This window comes from Eulemur rufifrons, chromosome 26 (assembly GCF_041146395.1).
Source record: "Eulemur rufifrons isolate Redbay chromosome 26, OSU_ERuf_1, whole genome shotgun sequence".
Lineage (NCBI taxonomy): Eukaryota > Metazoa > Chordata > Mammalia > Primates > Lemuridae > Eulemur > Eulemur rufifrons.
The window spans coordinates 1,140,276-1,159,939 of NC_091008.1; the positions used below are offsets into that span (position 1 = coordinate 1,140,276).

A 19,664-nucleotide genomic window follows, 5' to 3' on the forward strand; every position below is an offset into this window, starting at 1 on the left:
AATATTTCATTAAAAAGAGTGACAAATAAAAGCCAATAAGATGATTCACAAAAATTAAAGATGAGTTATGCAAAGCTAGGCGTAGGGAATTCATTCAATTTGCAGTTGAAACTCAGGTTTTAAGAAGAAACATTTAAACTTTGTTCAAGTTTGAAATTCCTCAGAGGACATCATGCTACGGGACAGTATTCCTCCGTCACAGTGAAACCTGTTCAGGCCAGAAAGTAAATATTGCCTCCTCTGTGGGCTTTCTTTTCCTTGTTTCACTTTAGCGGCCTAGTCAGGAACAATGGAAAGGGGAAATTCTGAACATGCAGCTCCAGTGATTTTTTGAAAAATTCTAAGCCAACTTTTTTTCGGGGGTGGGGGCAGAGGGTGGGGTGTGCGCAGGGGGTAGAGTGTTAAATGGCTCCACTAAGCTAAGGGCACATGAATAGGCTTCCCTCGGGTCCCCTTGCCCTGCTAGAGAACCAGGCAGGTGTTGGAGGGACAGACTTTGGCTGGGATGGAGACGGGGACAGATGATGTCTGCCCTGGTCAAGGAGGAGATGTGGCATTAAGGGGACCTCACCGAATCCCAGCAATAACCAGACAACTGGCGCCCAGGGCACCGGGTGGACAGTGGGCGGCAGGAAGTAGCAAGGCCGGAGCTCCTTGCCCCGGGCCGGTCCAGGAATACAATTTCAGCAATTGTTTACGGGGGCAGGGCTCAGCCCGGGATGTCACGGTGCTCAGCCCGGGGATGTCACGCTGCATCGAGTGTGGTCTTGTCCTTGAAGGGCTCACAGGTCAGGGGAAGGGCTTTGACGTCCCTCGCGGGTAACTCTTTCCCTGGGAGCTGTCAGCGGGGAGTCGCCTCGAAACTCACCCACACTTTTGCAACGATTGCAAAACGGAGAAAACAAGAGGCGGGACGGGGGTGGCGGGGAGACGGGCTGGGGAGCGGGAGCTGCCTGCTGGCGGGGGTGGGGGGGGCGGCCAAGACTGTCCCCCGCGGGCGCCCCCGGGGCTCAGGGCGCGGCCCGGGGTCCTCCCCGCCCGCCAGGTCCCTCTGAGCTCCCGGCGCGGCGGCGGGGCTGGCGGGCGGGGGCGCGGCGGGGGGCGGTACTCGGGGGACGCGGTGGCCCCGCCCCGTCCCCTCGGAGCCCGGGGCGCGGGCGGCATGGACCGCACGGACCGCAGCCCGCGGCGCCCGCACCATGGCGCTCGCCCGCGTCGCGCTCGCTCTGGTCCTCGGGGCGCTGCCCGGCTCCGACCCGGCGCTCGGGGACCCCTTCCTCCCCCGCCACCGCCGCGCGCCCCCCGCGGGTCCCCGGTCCCCGTCTTACCTCCCCGCCCCGCAGCGGCCGCCGAGGACGCCGCCGCCGCCGCCCGCGGTCCCGAGCGCCCCGCGCCCGCACCCCGGGGGCTGCCCCGCCGGCCGGCCGGGGACCGACGCGACCGCCCTGGGCGCCCCGTGTCTGCGCGGGGCGGAGGTGCCGCCCTTCCCGCAGCGCCACCGCCTCTGCCGGAGCCCCGACGGCGCGGGCGCGCCCTGGTGCTTCCACGGGACCCGCCGCGGCGGTGAGCACCGGGCGGCCGGGCGGGGTCGCGGGGTCGCGGGTTTGCGGGTGATGGGGGGCTGCCGCGGGGTTGCCAAGGAGGCACCCTGGGGCCAGGTGTGCTGCGCGTGAAGGTTGTCAGGGGTGACAGCGTCCACGCGGGGTGCTGCGCTCTGGGTTTCTGGATGTGCTCTGTGGTGTGGCCACTCTCTGTGTGTGTGTGTGCATGTGTGCGTGTGCGTGTGTGTGTGTTTGTGTTTGTGCGCGTGTGTGTGCATGTGTGTGTGTTTGTGCGCGCTCACCAGGTGGACCTGTGTGCATTGCGTGTCTTCTGTGGTCTGGCCACTCTCTGTGTGTGTGTGTGCATGTGTGCGTGTGCGTGTGTGTGTTTGTACGCGCATGTGTGCATGCGTGTGTGTGCATGTGTATGTGTTTGTGCGCGCTCACCGGGTGGACCTGTGTGCATTGGGTGTCTTCTGTGGTCTGGCCACTCTGTGTGTGTGTGTGTGCATGTGTGTGCATGTGTGTTTGTGCATGTGTGCATGTGTGTGCCCGCGCGTGTGTGCATGTGTGTGTGCGTGTGTGTGCACGCTCACCGGGTGGACCTGTGTGCCTTGGGTGTCTTCTGTGGTCTGACCACTCTCTCTGTGTGTGTGCATGTGTGCATGTGTGTTTGTGCATGTGTGTGCATGTGTGCGTGCTCACCGGCTGGACCTGTGTGCATTGGGTGTCTGTCTTCTAGATCACCTTGCCTTGGAGGTGTGACCGTATTTACAGAAAAGGGGCAAAGCAGAAGAGGAGATCAAGTTGTATATTACTTGTTTTGGAAAGGGAAATAGTACATATCAAATGACAATCAATAACCTTCCCTCCTTTCTTTAGACCCTGATTTGGCAAAATGTGGTAACCTTTTTGCCTTAATCCCACCATTGATCCCTGTTTGAAAACATAGGGCAAAATTCTGGGGTCAAAATGCAATGCTATTTACACTCTTGGGTGCCGTATGGCAAATATCATTAGTGAGGGAAGAAAAAAAAAAAACAGGAAAATAGGTGAGAAGGGTAACTCTCTTAGTGAAGAAGCAACTTGATGTAGGCATGCAGTTTTCTAGAATGCCATCACTTAATTTGTGGAAAATTGGGATTAGTTGGCAACATCAGGAGATGAAGTTGGGAAGATATTTTAGGTTTAATAAATATTTTAGGTAGTATTAAAAGCATCACATTAATAAATTTAACATAAATGAATAATCCACCTTTGGACAGTGCTTCATTTTGAATTGTTGGGATTTTGTTTAATGTTAGGTTTTTTTTTTGTTTCTTTAACAACCGAGGAAGAAAAACTTTATGTACGTCAAAGCTTGAATTTCCCTTCAAAAAAATTTTTGGCAGCTTTCCATTCAAGCTGTGGGGTAAAGGATTCATGAGTTGAGATCCTGAAGCGTGTACTTTGTACCTTTTGGGGGTAACTGGGAGGCTAGCTTTCACAATGCCATTCTTTCCCTGCAGAAATTCCATCTATCTGTGCCTTCAATTGCATTAGTGCTTTGAGTTAAGGGAAGGCCGTAGGAAGGAAGGTTAAGATCAATTATCCTTCATCCTAGAGAATGAAGTCATCGCTGTACTCATGTTTCATGGACAGAATGCCAATGTGGCTATAAAGAATTTGAGGTGATATCAAGCAAAGAGCCCTGACATTGTCTCAGTATTTACTGTAAGAGATTATTTGTATAAAATCTCATGTTTGGCCAACATTGACATTTTTTTGTCTTCATTCTTAAATTTATTTGAAATTCACAATTCAAAATGAAGCACTGTTCAAAGGCAGATTATTCATTTACATTAAATTTATCAATGTGATGCTTTTATTACTACAAACCTAAAATATCTTCCCAACTTTTTATCTCCTGATGTTGCCAGCTAATCCTAATTTTCCACAAATAACATACAAAACTAAGTGATGGCCTTCTTAGTTTTAGAACTAGATATGCGTCGAAAATTATTGAGAAATAATTGTGTAGGAAAGAATATACAACGCCTCCTAAAATATATAGAAGCACATATTCAAAAAAAGGGAATTTGAAGTTAGAAAAATCATAGTGATCTAGAGGGTAGACATTTGGACAGGATGAAGACTGTTCTTTCTGACACACAACTCAGCTTCATGTTCCAAATGAGGAGAGGAGCTTGTCTTTGGAGTCCCAACCACCCCACCCTCTTAAGTGAACAGAAATTGGAATCCTTTCAATGCCTTTATGCTCGTAGCTAACTCTCACCAGACAAAAACCTTAAGCGCTGCACAAGAGTTGTATTTACTTCCGGGAACATAAGAGAAACAAAAGAAACCACCCAAGATGGGAGAGAAATGCCCTCCCTGCCACCATAAAAAATAGGAGCAATCAGCTGTGTAATAATCAAATTACTCTCATGGACTCCATGTTGGTAACCAGAGATTCCCATTCTGTCATTGACTCCTCTCGGTCTGGTTGGGCATAACCCATACCTTTGAGGTGACTGGCGTCTTCTGAACCTGGTGGCTTTCTTGGGCCGACATTTCAGTTCGGGGTGGGAAAGACAGCATTCTGGAATGGTGGAAAGAATATTGGATTGTGCTCTAAAAATGGTATCTGCTTTGGCTGTGCCAGTAGCTATTGGGTAAGACTCTTAACTCCTAGAGCTTTGGTTTCTTCACCTAGAGAAAAGCAGGTTTTGAACAGATTAATTTACAAGATTTTTTCCAGCTCTGAGCATGTCCACAAAACAAGCTGGCTTGGTAAGACCTGCTGGGAATTCACTCCGTGCTGGGCGCTGGACTGAGCATTTTACGTGCGTGTTCTCTCTTACTTCTCAGAGCCACCTCGTAAGGGAGTCCCTGCGGTTTCCTGATGAAAATACCAGAAGGCATATTACCAGGCATGCAGGAGAAAACAGGGTTGGATATGTACATTTTCACTTCACAGCTCATTTTGCTCTAGTTCTTTACTTGTAAACACATGTAGAAATAGCTGTGCTGTTTAGCAATGCTCATGTTGTGGTTTATGGACTGTCTAAAAGGAAGAGAGGAAGGGAATTATGTTTGGTCCAATGCACATGATTTCCAGTCTTTTATGCTTTAAAAACACACAGTTTTTTTTTTCTTTATCAAAAACCAGGGCAAAACAAAAAGAGCAATTTATAGTAATTGTTTAGAAAATAAACTGGTGGCCAGAGTCATGTATCTAGTTACATCAAGAGAAATGAGGAAGTTGGTGCTTTCATGGTGAGAGTTGGTTGAAGCCAAGTTGAAGGACAAGGAGGGGATCTCAGGTGAGCCTGGGCAGGGCGTGGACGTCCCAGTGGCTCAAATGGCAGAGAGCAGGAAAGGTGATGATACCTGGGCCTGGTTTTATGAAGCTTGCAAATTATAATTATCATAAATATTCATTATGGGGACTGGAATACTGTGAATCAGCCCAGGGAATTGGTTTTCATAATGAGTGTTAGAATCCCCTAGGGACTTGTTAAAATGCAGATTCCTAGACTGTAGCCCCACAGGCCCTGAATAATTCTCAGATCTGGATCAGAAATGGAATGTGCACGTCTATGTAGACTTACCATTGCACCCAGCCATCCCACTACTGGGTATCTACCCAAATGAAAGGAAGTCCTTTTATCAAAAAGACACCTGCACGTGAATGTTTATTGCAGCACAATTCACAATTGCAAAGGTGTGGAATCAACCCAAGTGCTCATCAATTCATGAGTGGGTTAAGAAAATGTGATATATATATATATATATATATATGTACCATGGAGTATAACTCAGCCATAAAAAGGAATGAAATAATGTCATTTGCAGCAACTTGGATGGAATCAGAGACCATTATCCTAAGTGAAGTATCTCAGGAATGGAAAGACAAACACCACATGTACTGTCTAATAATTGGAAACTGATCAATTGGCACATGTGGGCATAAAGAGATATAAAAGTCATTGGAAATCAACAAGGGGGAGGGAGGAGAATGGCAAGGGTAAAAACCTACCTATTGGGTACAGTGAACACTATTCGGATGATGGGCACACTAAAAGCCCTGACTTAAGCATTATAAATGGTACGCATGTAACAAAAACATTTGTACTCCCTTAAGATTTTGAGATTAAAAAAAGGCATGTGCATTTCTAATGAGCAGTCAAGGTGGTTTGCATGCTAAAACCCTCTGTCACAGCCAGGAAAACCCCCTGGGAGGGCATCAGGACTCACCTAGGATGCACAATGTTGAGTGATGATGTAGAGTGAGTCCACCATTCTCCATTCTGTTTTTTTTTTTTTTGTTAGAGCTGGTGTCTAGCTCTCACTCAGGCTGGTCTCGAACTCCTGAGCTTAAGTGAACCTCCCGCCTCGGCCTCCCAGAGTGCTAGGATTACAGGCATGAGCCACTGTACCTGAATCCTGAGCCAACTATTCTGTGACTTAACCCTGGTAGGTTTAGGAGCAGGCATGAGGCTGCTGATGGTAACTTTTTGTGTGGTCTTAGAAAATGGTGCCCCTGGTTTTTATTTGACCAATGTGGGATGTTAACAACCTAATTCTCTAGAATATGGTTATTTACAGAATGTGAACTAGGTTGTTTTCACATTTCTACAGGGAGAATTAGTAGGCAACTGATTTCCCCGGTGATAGCTTGCAGCAGCGATTCTTGACGAGGAAGGCCGTCGCTTTCCCAGTGTCTGGGTGGCAGGGCAGAGGGACAACTCGCTTGGCAGTGTGCTGGGAACTGCCCTTTTTCACAAGCAGCCAAGTGGAACTCCACCACACGTGGCTGATGACGGGTAACACAGGCAGAATAATGAAAAAGCTCTAATAATTGAGATTTTACAAGAGAGAATGATTCATAGATCTTTTTGTCACGTCATCTTAATCTGTTCATGTGTGCCTACCCACCCCAGTTCTCGAATGAAAGGGATGGCGGATGTGTGGCCAAATACTAGTGTGTACAGGCTGTACTCTTTGAAGTCCATCTGTTCTTTCAAGTGCATGTTAATTAAAAAGGTAGCTGAGAGCTGTCCTCCCCCCTTTTAATCTTACATCCTGAGTCTATGTAGCAGGTGCTGAAAAACATTTATTAGCAAGACCAGATTTGATACATTCCTTGGCTGAATTTTAAATATTGAGCTCAATCTGTTTTTCAGGCTGAGGCAGATGTAAAACACTTAGATTTGGGGTCCTTATATGACTCTTAACTAATTTGAAGAGCTTTTTTTTTTTTTTAAGAAGAAAACATATCCATGTACTATTGCCTTTTAAGAGCTATTGTTGGGAATGTATATACTTATGTGATCACCATTGTGTGTGTGCAAGGTAAGCTTTGTAAAAGTCACTTGGCTTATAACGGTGGGGAGAAACTGAAATAGCCAGGTACCTTCATTTGATGGACATGATGCAGATACTCAAGTCATAAATGTAAAGATTATATATAAAATAGAAAAAGGATTAGGATAGTGTCAAGGGGAAAAGATGGATACAAAATTTATGTGCAGTGTGACTGTGAGAATAAAGATACTTGTGGATAATTTGGAAGAGAAAACAAGTGATAATTCCAAGTTTGGGTAAGGATGTGGCTTGGATCCATTAGGATGATTTTGATGGCAAAGAATAGAAAAGCCAACTCAAAATGACTGGAACAATAGGAGGTTTATTGTTCATATTCAAAGAAGTCCCGATGGCGCGCTCCAACATGGCGCAGTTCTGTTCCTCTGCTTTCTGGCTCCTCTGTCCTCTGAGTGTGGCCTTTATCCTCAGGCTGGTGGAGATTCTAGGCTTCCCCAGGCAACAGCCTGCAGCGGAAAAGAGAGGGACCCTCTTCAGGTACGTCCCTTTGAAAGAGCAAGGAAAATTTCCGGGATTTGACCTGCAGACTCCCTCCCGCATTTCATTGGCCCAGCCTGGATCACATGTTCCTTCCCGATGCACTCTGGGAAGGAATTTACAGTCATGTGATCGCCTCCATTGCTTTACACTAACCTCCGAATCGCTCGGGGATGCAGCTGGCCAGGAGGAAAGGAGGAAGCAGGTATTTGTTGAGGAGAACCACAGGGGCCTGCTAAGGAGTATGGTTGGGGCTTGTTCTTGTATTTGAGAAAGTTAATGCAATTAAAAAATAGCAATAAGTAATTTAAAGCCAGGCGCGGTGGCTCAGGCCTGTCATCCCAGCACTCTGGGAGGCCGAGGCGGGAGGATCGCTCCAGGTCAAGAGTTCGAGACCAGCCTGAGCAAGGGCGAGACCCCCGTCTCTACTAAAAATAGAAATGATCTGAGCAGCTAAAAATACATATAGAAAAAAATTAGCGGGGCATGGTGGCGCATGCCTGTAGTCCCAGCTATTTGGGAGGCTGAGGCAGGAGGATCGCTTGAGCCCAGGAGTTTGAGGTTGCTGTGAGCAAGGCTGATGCCACGGCACTCTAGCAGGGGTGACAGAGTGAGATCCTGTCTCAAAAAATAAAATAAATGGATTTCCAATAAAATTATACTCTTAAAAAAACAAGTAATTTAAAAAGTTGTGCTTGAAATGCTAAATTCGTTTTTAATTCATATCTACATGTTATTACATTTAGATCGATTCTGGTTTGGTTGACAAAACGTATTTTCTTGGTTTTAGATGCTATTTGCAGGCGAACATGACTTGCACGTTTATTTCTGAAACAAATTCTTCTTTAAGTGATGAGAATACTGAAGTTTGTTCCGTTGTTAGGTCAACATGATTGAATGCTCATTTTTAAGCTTTTTTTTTCTGAATTAACTTGTAAAGAAATCAGTGCTCTGAAACGTCTCTCTTTAGTCTGTGTGGCAAGTAGGCATTCGGTTGAGTACCCTATGCACAATTGGTTTAGATTGTCTTCTACATGGTTGACATACTGTTAGAAAATCAGGAAATGTTTATTGTTGCCTCTTGACTATCTTTTTTTTCCTCCTCTTCTTCTTCCTGCATATCAGCACAACAATATTTAAAAAAAAAAAATTGTTGTTTGCAAAGCACTAAAGTAATGATATTCCGTCCCCCCCACCCACAAGCCACACATGCACATTTAGCCTCAATACTTTTTATTAGGATCGCCAGAGGGGACACAAAGAGTGGAATGCTGATTCTGCTAACAGGGCAAGGGTAGATTTCTTTTTTTTTTCTTTTTTTGAGACAGAGTCTCACTCTGTTGCCCAGGCTAGAGTGAGTGCCGTGGCGTCAGCCTAGCTCACAGCAACCTCAAACTCCTGAACTCAAGCGATCCTCCTGTCTCAGCCTCCCGAGTAGCTGGGACTACAGGCATGCGCCACCATGCCCGGCTAATTTTTTCTATATATATTTTTAGCTGTCCATATAATTTCTTTCTATTTTTAGTAGAGATGGGGTCTCGCTCTTGCTCAGGCTGGTCTCGAACTCCTGAGCTCAAACGATCCGCCCACCTCGGCCTCCCAGAGTGCTAGGATTACAGGCGTGAGCCACCGCGCCCGGCCAAGGGTAGATTTCTTTCATTCATTCATTAAACGTTTGCTGTGTTTGCATTAGATGCAGCATTGACAAAGATGAATAAGAAATCACTTACGTCCTCTGGTTGAGGACACCCACTCTCTGGTTGAAGTGTCAGAAGAATAATAAGCATTTTCATTACCTTCTCTGTGTACACGCTCTGTGAGACAGAGAAGAGGATTATTATTTGGTTTTAATATCCTCATTCAGTGCTGTACAGTAAAATGGTAATACCTATAGCATTTGCTTATCTTTGGACGGTCAGGTACACACAACTTTTGGGATTTTCTGTAGGGTTATATGCATATATTGTTAGTATACCATAACTTAACCATGGATAGAATCTCCTTGTTTTGTGTGATATTGTATGTTTTAAACAAATAACATATAAGATTTATAAATGTCTAATAAGCACAATATAAATGGGTAGCATTGCTTATTCAGAGGATACGCTCTCATTTTGAACTTGACCAACTCAGGTTTTTTCCCTCAGCATTAAAGGTATTTACATGAATAATAAATGAACAATTAATATGAATTATAGATGTGAACTAATGGAGGCAAATATAGCTCCGCTGTATCTTGGTTCGGGGAAATGCCCTGTCTGTTAAAAGATGATTTGATTTCATTTTGACCTGGGATGATTTGAATAAAATCTTCTTCTATTTAGCAATGATATAACAGGTTTAATTAATAGGTAAATATAATTATAGGTAAAAAGAGTATACCTTAGTACTGTCAAATAGGGTGTCGAAAGCAAATAACGTCAAAATTAACCTAGGCTCTCCTTCTGTACTTGAAAAATTCAACTAACAGCCCCTCCCGAATCAGTTGTTTTCAGATACTGTGATTTCTTTTGTATGTTTTATAATTTAAAAGGTGAAAGATTTATTCATTTTGAAGAGAAACCAGAGTATATATATTTTATAATTTAAATAGAAAATGATCCTTTAGTATATTTTCTACTGTTGCCTTTGGTGTAAGACATAGTATTTATATTTAACATAATGTCAAATGTGTATGCCAAATTGTCCAGTATTTAATGGTTTTTTTTTTTCATAAATTGAAACTGATGTATCACTCACAGCTCTAAGGATACTTTTTATCAAGGATCCGAACAATAGCTTGATGTTCCCAGGATACATTCTTTCTATTCCCCCAGAACAGTAGAAATGACTGTCATTAATTATTTCGTGCATCTATGAAGTTCAATAATAGATGAGAAAGGATTTCTGTGATAACATGAAACTTTGTTACTCTTTTATCAAACTACCATTTTCAAAGTTTTTAAAAATATTTATTACTAATTTTATCCAGAAAACGCTACCGAGACGGGTCTTTGTTTTTACTGTATTTTTTTCTTCTTCAAATGAGTGAATGTTATTCTATAAGCACATTTTGATTAGTAAACTAAATTGGCATTTCTTTTTATTTGCATTATTTTGGAATGAGCTGGATTTACATTAGTGGAATGAAGGTAGCCGACCCGTTGGTTCCTTTCCTTATATTTCTTTTAGGTTTCCTTCAAGTGTGGAGAAGGGAAGGAAGGTTCTTCTGGCTGGCCAAGGAGGGGCAGTACCATAAAGGCTCTATTATTTTGCAAGGTCTGCAGTAGCGAGTACCCCAAACTCAGTGACTTCAGCAACAGAAACGTGTTGTCCCACAGTGCTGGGGGCTAGAAGTCCACGATCGATCCAGGAGTCAGCCGGCCAGGCTCCTTTTGAGGGCACCAGGGAGGGATCTGTCCCTGGGCTTTCTCCCAGCTTCTGGCAGTTTGTGAGACTGTGGCTTCAGCATTCACCTGCAGTTCTCTGTGTGTGTCTTTTTTTTTTTTTTTTTTCCTGAGGCAGAGTCTCACTCTGTCGCCCGGGCTAGAGTGCCGTGGCGTCAGCCTCACTCACAGCAACCTGACTCCTGGGCTCAAGCGATCCTCCTGCCTCAGCCTCCCAAGTAGCTGGGACTACAGGCATGCACCACCATGCCCGGCTAATTTTTTCTGTATATATTTTTAGTTGTCCAGCTGATTTCTTTCTATTTTTAGTAGAGACGGGGTCTCGCTCTTGCTCAGGCTGGTCTCGAACTCCTGACCTCAAGCGATCCTCCCCTCTCGGCCTCCCAGAGTGCTAGGATGACAGGCGTGAGCCACCGCGCCCAGCCCATCTGCAGCTTTTGAGCCTGTCTTTGCTGGTTCCTGAGATTGCTGGGGAGAACTGAATGTAGTCTGTTTGCTCTAAGCGCTATTTGTATGCATGTGATTCATTCTGGAGTATTTTAATGGGTCAACATTAATATATTAGATATGCACGTGCACGTCCGTGTCACCGGTGTGCCTTCATAAATGTCACCTAATTATGGAGAATGGTAAAAGAATCGGATGTTTGCAATGTCATCAATCAGTGTAAATGCACAGGTTTAACTCGTTTTCACTTCCCCCGCACAGGCCCCGCGTTCCCCACGGTCCGCCTGGCCGGCGGGCGCAGCGCCCGGGAGGGGCGCGTGGAGCTGTACCACGCCGGGCAGTGGGGCACCGTCTGCGACGACCAGTGGGACGACGCGGACGCCGAGGTCATCTGCAGGCAGCTGGGCCTCAGGTTTGCTTGTCCCGCCCCTGCTCTGTGCTGTTGCGTTTGGATTTTCTCATCTGTCATTTCCATCCCCCAAGGCAGGTGCTGTTGGTTTCAACGTCAGGGTCCCTTGCACGGGCAGGAAAAGCCGCCTTTGGGTCTTCGAGCTCCCTGACTTACCTGCGCTGTGTGGGTCTCGCCCGCCTGTGTCGGAATGAGGGTGATTTTATGTCACTAAGAATGCAAACTTCAATGGCCTTTCATTAGTAGCCGTCGCGGTAGTCACAGGTGGTGACCAGCGCTGCCGTCTGCAGCAACTTAATCAAAGTCCTGGGATAAAACACTAGATGTCAGCCCAGAACTGACGGAAGCTCCTCCCCCCCAAATACTGCCTCAGCCTTTGAACTCCGCTTCCTCGTTTGTTAGGTGTGTGCTCAGCTCGTGGGATGTTTATGAACCTGCAAAGGAAATGATCCCGCGCAGAGTGTGGGAAGAAAGCCCCCGCGACCAAGACGGCAGCGTGGAAACCCGCCTCCATTCTGCCTCGGTTGTGCTTGCTCTGGAAGGTTCCGTTAGAATTTCAGATCTTCGACTCCTTTCTGTAGTGATTCTCAATGCTGGTATAATAAGCTGAAAAGTTTGTCTGGAATTAGACCAGGGGATCTTTTAAAAGTGAACATTTTACTTCAAATTTTAAAAATATTTCATTTAGCACTCGGGGGGTGATGGGGAGGCCTTTTGGGATTAAATCTTTTTTTTTTTTTTGGAGACAGAGTCCCACTCTGTTGCCCAGGCTAGAGTGCCGTGGCATCAGCCTCGCTCACAGCAACCTCCAACTCCTGGGCTCAAGCGATCCTCCTGCCTCAGCCTCCCGAGTAGCTGGGACTACAGGCATGCGCCACCATGCCCGGCTAATTTTTTCTATATATTTTTAGTTGTCCAGCTAATTTCTTTCTATTTTTAGCAGAAACGGCGTCTCGCTCTTGCTCAGGCTGGTTTTGAACTCCTGACCTCAAACAATCCTTCCGCCTCGGCCTCCCAGAGTGCTGGGATCACAGGCGTGAGCCACCGTGCCTGGCCTGAGGTTAAATCTTGTTTTTGTACCATTTTGTCCATTTAGCCATCATCCTTGACACTGGGCCGTGATTTTTGAACCTTGAACCATTTATACTCAAAATTTTTCCAATTGTTTTTATAATTGGCTCTCCTGTTTTTCAAAACTCTGTTAATGTATATATGTGTATTTACTGAGTTATTAATTATGTGTGAAGGGGTGTGCTAATTGATTTTCATATGAGTTACTAGGAAACCTATGTCTTTGCCAAAAGTATTAAGAACTTTAAGAGTATAGTAATAACATATTTAATATTACCAGTGGCAATATGGATTATTCTAAGTTTAAGCCATAAGGCATTTTTATTATTAATATGTTTCTGTGGCGAAAAGCCAAGCTTTTGGCCGGGCGCGGTGGCTCATGCCTGTAATCCCAGCACTCTGGGAGGCCGAGGCAGGTGGATCGCTTGAGCTCAGGAGTTCGAGACCAGCCTGAGCAAGAACGAAACCCCGTCTCTACTAAAAACAGAAAGACATTAGCTGGACAACTTAAAACATATGGAAAAAATTAGCCGAGCATGGTGGCACATGCCTGTAGTCCCAGCTACTCGGGAGGCTGAGGCAGGAGGATTGGTCGAGCCCAGGAGTTTGAGGTTGCTGTGAGCGAGGCTGATGCCACGGCACTCTAGCCCGGGCAACAGAGTAAGACTCTGTCTTAAAAAAAAAAAAAAAAAGAAAAGCCAAGCTTTTGTTGCTTAGAAGGATGCATAGAAACTTTAAATGACACTGAATATTAGTTGCATTTATAGTTATTGAAGTCATTCTAAAAATGCATGTTGTAATGCAGAGTTCTTCCTTTAGTGACAGAGATTTTTTTTTCACTTATCTAAGTAGTTCTCGAACCAAGGCCATGCTGAAAACAACAGTCAATTACACAGAATATGGAGATGGAGTCACAAGGAGGCCATATGTTCGTGTTGAGCACACGCATGAGTTAAGCAAAGTGCTAACATCTTTTTCAAGCACTAGCTCACTGCTCTTTTTGTATGAGGGGATTCATGTTTGGAAAAGTGGCTAAAAGGAAAAATATCTCTGCATATACGAGGCAGCAAAGAGCCTCCACAAAGCCCTCGTAACAACTGGCAACCCAGCTTTGTAGAGATTTGTTTTTATCACAAGTTCTCCGATGCCCTGAGCTGACACTGTTGGTTTGCCTTTCTTGCACTTGATTTTATAGATCTCTCATAAGTTTGCATTAACGAGTAATCTGCAACTGTTCTTCCTCTCTAATCTGTCTTGCTCATTGATTTAAAGGCCAAGTACTTTCAGATGAGATAGTTTTTTAATGACACATGGTTGACATCAGAGTGTAATTGTGGCTTGTCTCAATGTATGCTTTGTTCTTAAGCAAATTTCATCTCCGTCTTATTTGCTCTGTTGAATTCCCAGAGGGCAGCTACGTCATGCCTCCCTGGAATAGTGCTTACAGTTTCTCTGTGCGGTGCTGTCTGTGTTGACCCTCATCTTTAATGTTGTCTGTGTATTTTGGTAGCTGGCAAGCTTCCCAGATACAAAAGGAATTGTTATACTTAAGGTACTTAAATTGGATTAACTCAGAACTCGGAGAAAGATAAGGAGCAGGAAAGCAGGCAGCCAGATGTTAGAAAATTAGATAACTTGAGAATACATGTATACCCAGTGAAGTTTCAGGTGGAGACATTTTAATTAGAATTCCTTTCTGTTTGCTTAACATTAAAAGCATTTCCCTGTGTCTTTCAAAACACTTAAAAGCACGGCTGAGTCCTGTGACATCATATTTTATTGTGTGGACATGCCATAATTTACACAGGAATTTTAAAATTTTGGACACTTCTTTTCCCTGAGGTTTCTTTTGGCTACAAAATGATCATGTACAACCATATTATTGAGTAGTTAGAATAAATTTTTTTCTGGTATAAATTGCTCTTTAAAAAAATGTTTTTTTTTTTGCTCATTTATTTTACTGTTTGTGAAAATTAAAGAAAAATATTTTATAAACTTTACAATAAAGATAGCCTGGTATATGGAATTCTTGAGCAGGAAAGAGACCTTATTTGATAGGTAAGGCGGTTCGGCTCCCTAAAGTCACCCAGTGCCCCCAAAGTCACACTGTTAGTAGGAAAATGAATAATTTCTTTGCACAAAAAGTTTTGTTTTGGCCACTACAACCTTGTGTGGTTGGTTTTTGTTTTGTTTTGTTTTGTTTTGTTTTTTTGGTAAAATACTTTACAGGCATTAAAATACTTGCAAAGGTTTGCCTCTGATTACGTATGTCTTCACCGAGAATCTGAAGTTGAGTAATGCAAGTCTCAGCTTAATGGTCTTTTGGGCTGTCACCTAATAATCTGTAATAAAAATAACATGTACGTTCGTCCAGTGTTTTATAGGCTACAAATTACCTCCATAAATATTCTTCCTAAAATTACGTTAAAATGAATAAATAAATAAAACAGATTTACAGCATTAAAACCAGCAAAGGTTAAGATACTGACTGATTCTTCCTCCCCTACCGCTCCCCAGCTCTGCCTTTTGGGGAGCAGGGAAGGTAAAAACTATGGTGTTCATTTGAACTAAATACCAGGTACCATTTGGGAAATTGCATCGCCGTGAAAGATGGGTTGTTCATCAGCTGTTGGGGCCAGGGCAGAGCGGGGCGCTGCTTAGCGGTGCCAGGGGAGGGATGGGAACCGGCGTTTATTGAGCTCATACATCATGTCAGCTTAGTTCCCGCCACCCTGCGGGTCAGCCCTGATCAGCCCTGTGTCCAGCTGTGGCGTCCGTGCCTGGGAGGTTTTTAGTCATTTCCCCAGAGTAGCCCAGATTTAAACCTTAGAGTCTGGCTGGTCGCGGTGGCTCACACCTGTCATCCCAGCACTCTGGGAGGCTGAGGCGGGAGGATCGCTCAAGGCCAGGAGTTCGAGACCAGCCTGAGCAAGAGTGAGATCCTGTCTCTACTAAAAACAGAAAGAAATTAGCTGGACAGCTAAAAATATATAGAAAAAAATCAGCCGGGCATGGTGGTGCATGCCTGTAGTCCCAGCTACTCGGGAGGCTGAGGCAGGAGGGTCGCTTGAGGTCAGGAGTTCGAGACTGGCCTTAGCCAGAGACCCCCATCTCTGCTAAAAATAGAAAATAATTAGCCGGGTGTGGTGGTGCGGGCCTGTGGTCCCAGCTACTGGGGTGGTGGTGGGGGTGCTGAGGCAGGAGGATCACTTGAGCCCAGGAGTTGGAGCTAAAATATACATAACACAAAATTTACCGTTGTGACAATTTTTTAAGTTTAAAGGACACTAGGTATATTCACATTGCTGTACAACTATTACCACTGTCCCTCTCCAGAATTTGTCATCATCCTCAAATCAAACTTTGCACCCATGTTAGATGACTGAGTTTTGGCCAGTGATATTTAGGTAGAAGTGTCACGTATCACTGTAGGAAGTGTCCTTTCCTTGTTCCACTGCCGCCTCCTCGCTGACTGCAGGGCAGAGGGGGTGGCTGGAGCTTGAGGAGCTACGTTGGGCCAGAAGGTGCCACCCTAAGGATGTCAGAAGAGCAAGTGAGAACGAGCCCGGGGCCCTAATTACTGCCCTCGAGCAGGCAGCTACCTCTGGTCTCTCTCGAGAGACCTAAATTCTAGTCTAAACTTGTTTAAGTCGCTGTGATTTTCAGTTCTGTTACGGCCACCTCTATTTCTAACAAAAACATCTCTTCACTCAAGTTTACCCGTAGTAAATTTACTTCTTCCACAGTTCGAAGTGACGCCACTAGAACCTCAGATTTCGGTGATCACGACCGCCTGCCAAAATGACGAATGACTGCAGAAATTGCATTTTCAGCCCTTGTCAGGCTTGTCATTTTCAGACTACAGCATCTATATTTTTAGTTTGTTTTTCGATGATGCTATATCTCTTCCCCATTATTTTAGTCACCCTTTTCCCATAACGTTACAACTATCTTGAAAATTTGCGACAAAAAACACACTGAAGAAAAAAAAGAAGGAGGGGAGGGGAGGCTGGGAGAAATGGTCTTTATTCCAGGTAGCCATTGTCCTCCTGAAAATCTGAGGTCCCATTATTAACGGAGAAAAGGAGGGCACACATTGGGGCATCCCTAACGATCTCAGAAATGTGTGTAAGGGCTGAGAATACGAAGAACAACAAACAAACAAAAAAGAAACACAGAAAGTCGTGCATGACCTTTGGAGGGAGTTGGTAGGTAGGATTAACAACTGTGCTGTTACCAGGGGCCACAGAAATGCGCCAGACCAGCTTCCGATGTCTAATCCGGAATCCCGTGTTCCCTTAGTGGCATGGCCAAAGCGTGGAGCCGGGCGTATTTCGGAGAAGGTTCTGGCCCCGTGGTGCTGGATGAAGTGCGCTGCACTGGGAACGAGCTTTCCATCGAGCAGTGTGTGAAGAGCCCCTGGGGAGAGCACAACTGTGGCCACGGAGAAGACGCCGGAGTGTCCTGCAGCCCCGTGACAGGCAAGGACTTCGCCCCATTCGCGCACCGACCCTGCCCCCGGCACCGTTTGGGCTTGCCCTGGCACCCCTCACCCTCAGCTTAGATGGTATCACCACGTGGGCATACACATAGATCCCCCAAATCAAACTAAAAAAAAAAAAATGAACACAAATTGTATATCAAAATACTATCTCCTTATTCACAGATATTTCTGAATTGTTCAATTTAAGGGTCTACAGTCCTGCAAAACTTGATCAGGACACATGACTTTGTTGCAATGGAGTACTCAATAATCAAAATCAGTGTGCAGTGATAAACTTCAGGTATTAGATGTAAAAATTACATCTTTAGTCCATTCATCTATTAACTTGGCTTCACTCTCAGAAGGTGTTTAATGTATTGATAACTGGTAAAACGGTTTTGATGAGATTGCTGATGAAAGCACATTATTAGAGAAACCAAGTGAGCTTTGCTAAGTTTTTAGACTATTCCAGATTGTAGCACAACTGTCAAAACATGTCAGGGGTTAGCAGAAGGGCGTGTCTGAGTGCAGATTGGTGTGTGTGTGTGTGTGTGTACACGTGTGTGATTACATCTTGGGGTGAGAAGAAGGAAATGAACAGTCGAGAAGTTGAGCTATCACAAATCCATTGTTTTTGTGGCAAAAAGAACTTGAATAAAAATTTTTTTGTTTAAATTTTTCTTTAATAAAAATAAGAAAATAACTTCTTAGAGCCTACAAAATACTAAATTTATATTTTTATTGACAATTCTCTGCATGCCTTTGTTTTTATTAGCAGATTAACACATCGGTAGTCAATAAACATAGATAATTTATGCCAGATTTTAAACCAGAGCACGTCAGCTTCTTGAGCCACAATTTCCCCTATTTCACATGAAGATGGCCTTGTAGTGTTGCTGTGATGGTCCGATGAGGTAATACCCATCATGTGCCTTGCAGACAGTGGAGTGTTATGTTCATTAATGGTTCTGTTGCTAAGAGACCTTTATTTGCTTTAAATGATCCCAGAGATTCATGAGAAGTCTGACTTTTACCCAAGATTATTTATATGTTTGATAGGAGGGGTATTCGGATTATTTGGGATAGAAAATGGCTTTTAAATTTACGTTTTTGCAATTTAAATTTATTGTCCTATGTATTTGCTTCGAAGCTCTTTTAATTATTCAGTTAATAAGATTCCAGTTGAAATCTGTATCATCAATAAAAGAACAAAGGCAAGATGTGCGTTCCAGTTTTTATAATTCATGGACGCCTAAGGAATAATAAATGCGTTGACCCAACAGACTGTCCTTTATCCAGAATAGTTTCTTCTGTCTTCTTCTTTTAATATTTTTTATTTGCAGTTGAAATTTTGAACTATCGCCAAGTACATATGTTTCCTTTTTACATTTAAATGACCCAGGCTGCTTAGATTTTAAGAGACTGATGTTATCAGAAATTTCACAAATATTACTTAGTCCAGAAAAATTTAAACAGAGACTTCGGAATTATATCAGGATATATTTTTCTACTCAGAAGACAGGAGCACACATAGAAAGGAACACTGTCAGACTTCAGCATCCATACAGTAACCCCGGGTCACCGAGCACAGATGTGATACAAGTTTAACAAGAGGCCTGACGCTGCTGATAGGTCTCCTGAAATGACGGTGTTGTTTTGCCTGTGTTTGAGCGTTGATTTGCTTAGTCTCTGCGTCTCCTTCTCATCACAGATGGGGCCGTCAGACTCGCAGGGGGCAAAGGCAGTCACGAGGGCCGCTTGGAGGTGTATCACCGGGGACAGTGGGGCACCGTGTGTGACAACGGCTGGACGGAGCTGAACACATACGTGGTGTGTCGGCAGCTGGGATTTAAGTAAGGCTCATTGGGATGCGGCAGCCGAACGCCAGATTCTGTCTTTAAAAACATTATTGTGTAATCTCTATTGGAATTTCTTTCTTTTTTTTATTTTTTATTTTTTTGAGACAGAGTCTCACTCTGTTGCCCAGGCTAGAGTGAGTGCCGTGGCGTCAGCCTCGCTCACAGCAACCTCCAACTCCTGGGCTCAAGCGATCCTCCTGCCTCAGCCTCCCGAGTAGCTGGGACTACAGGCGTGTGCCCACCATGCCCGGCTAATTTTTTCTATATCTATTTTTAGTTGGCCAGGTAATTTCTTTCTGTTTTTAGTAGAGATGGGGTCTCGCTCTTGCTCAGGCTGGTCTCGAACTCCTGACCTCGAGCGATCCTCCCGCCTCGGCCTCCCAGAGTGCTAGGATTACAGGCGTGAGCCAGCGTGCCTGACCTGGAATTTCTATAATACTAAAAATACATATTCGCTATCATCTCTCTACCTGTATAGGGAAGCACAACAATAAAAGCAATGACAGTTTCTAAGGTGATGGGTGACCATCTCTTGCTGTTTATCTCATTTACCTTTCCCGGCACCACCCCTCGTCTTGAAAAATTGGTTGAAGCCAGGGTGACTTCTAGGTCTCTCTCTTTGTG

General features: G+C 44.6%; 1 protein-coding gene across 1 annotated transcript in view; it reads left to right on the top strand.

The window, feature by feature from the left end:
- Positions 1 to 1,199: 1,199 nt before the first annotated feature.
- PRSS12 (serine protease 12) overlaps positions 1,200 to 19,664 on the top strand; it is a 37,042-nt gene continuing 18,577 nt past the window's right edge. The window contains exons 1-6 of the mRNA XM_069459048.1: positions 1,200 to 1,658; positions 7,320 to 7,385; positions 10,557 to 10,704; positions 11,480 to 11,630; positions 17,001 to 17,179; positions 18,893 to 19,034. Of these exons, the coding sequence (XP_069315149.1) occupies positions 1,200 to 1,658; positions 7,320 to 7,385; positions 10,557 to 10,704; positions 11,480 to 11,630; positions 17,001 to 17,179; positions 18,893 to 19,034 (1,145 nt within the window). The remainder of the gene's footprint in view (positions 1,659 to 7,319; positions 7,386 to 10,556; positions 10,705 to 11,479; positions 11,631 to 17,000; positions 17,180 to 18,892; positions 19,035 to 19,664) is intronic.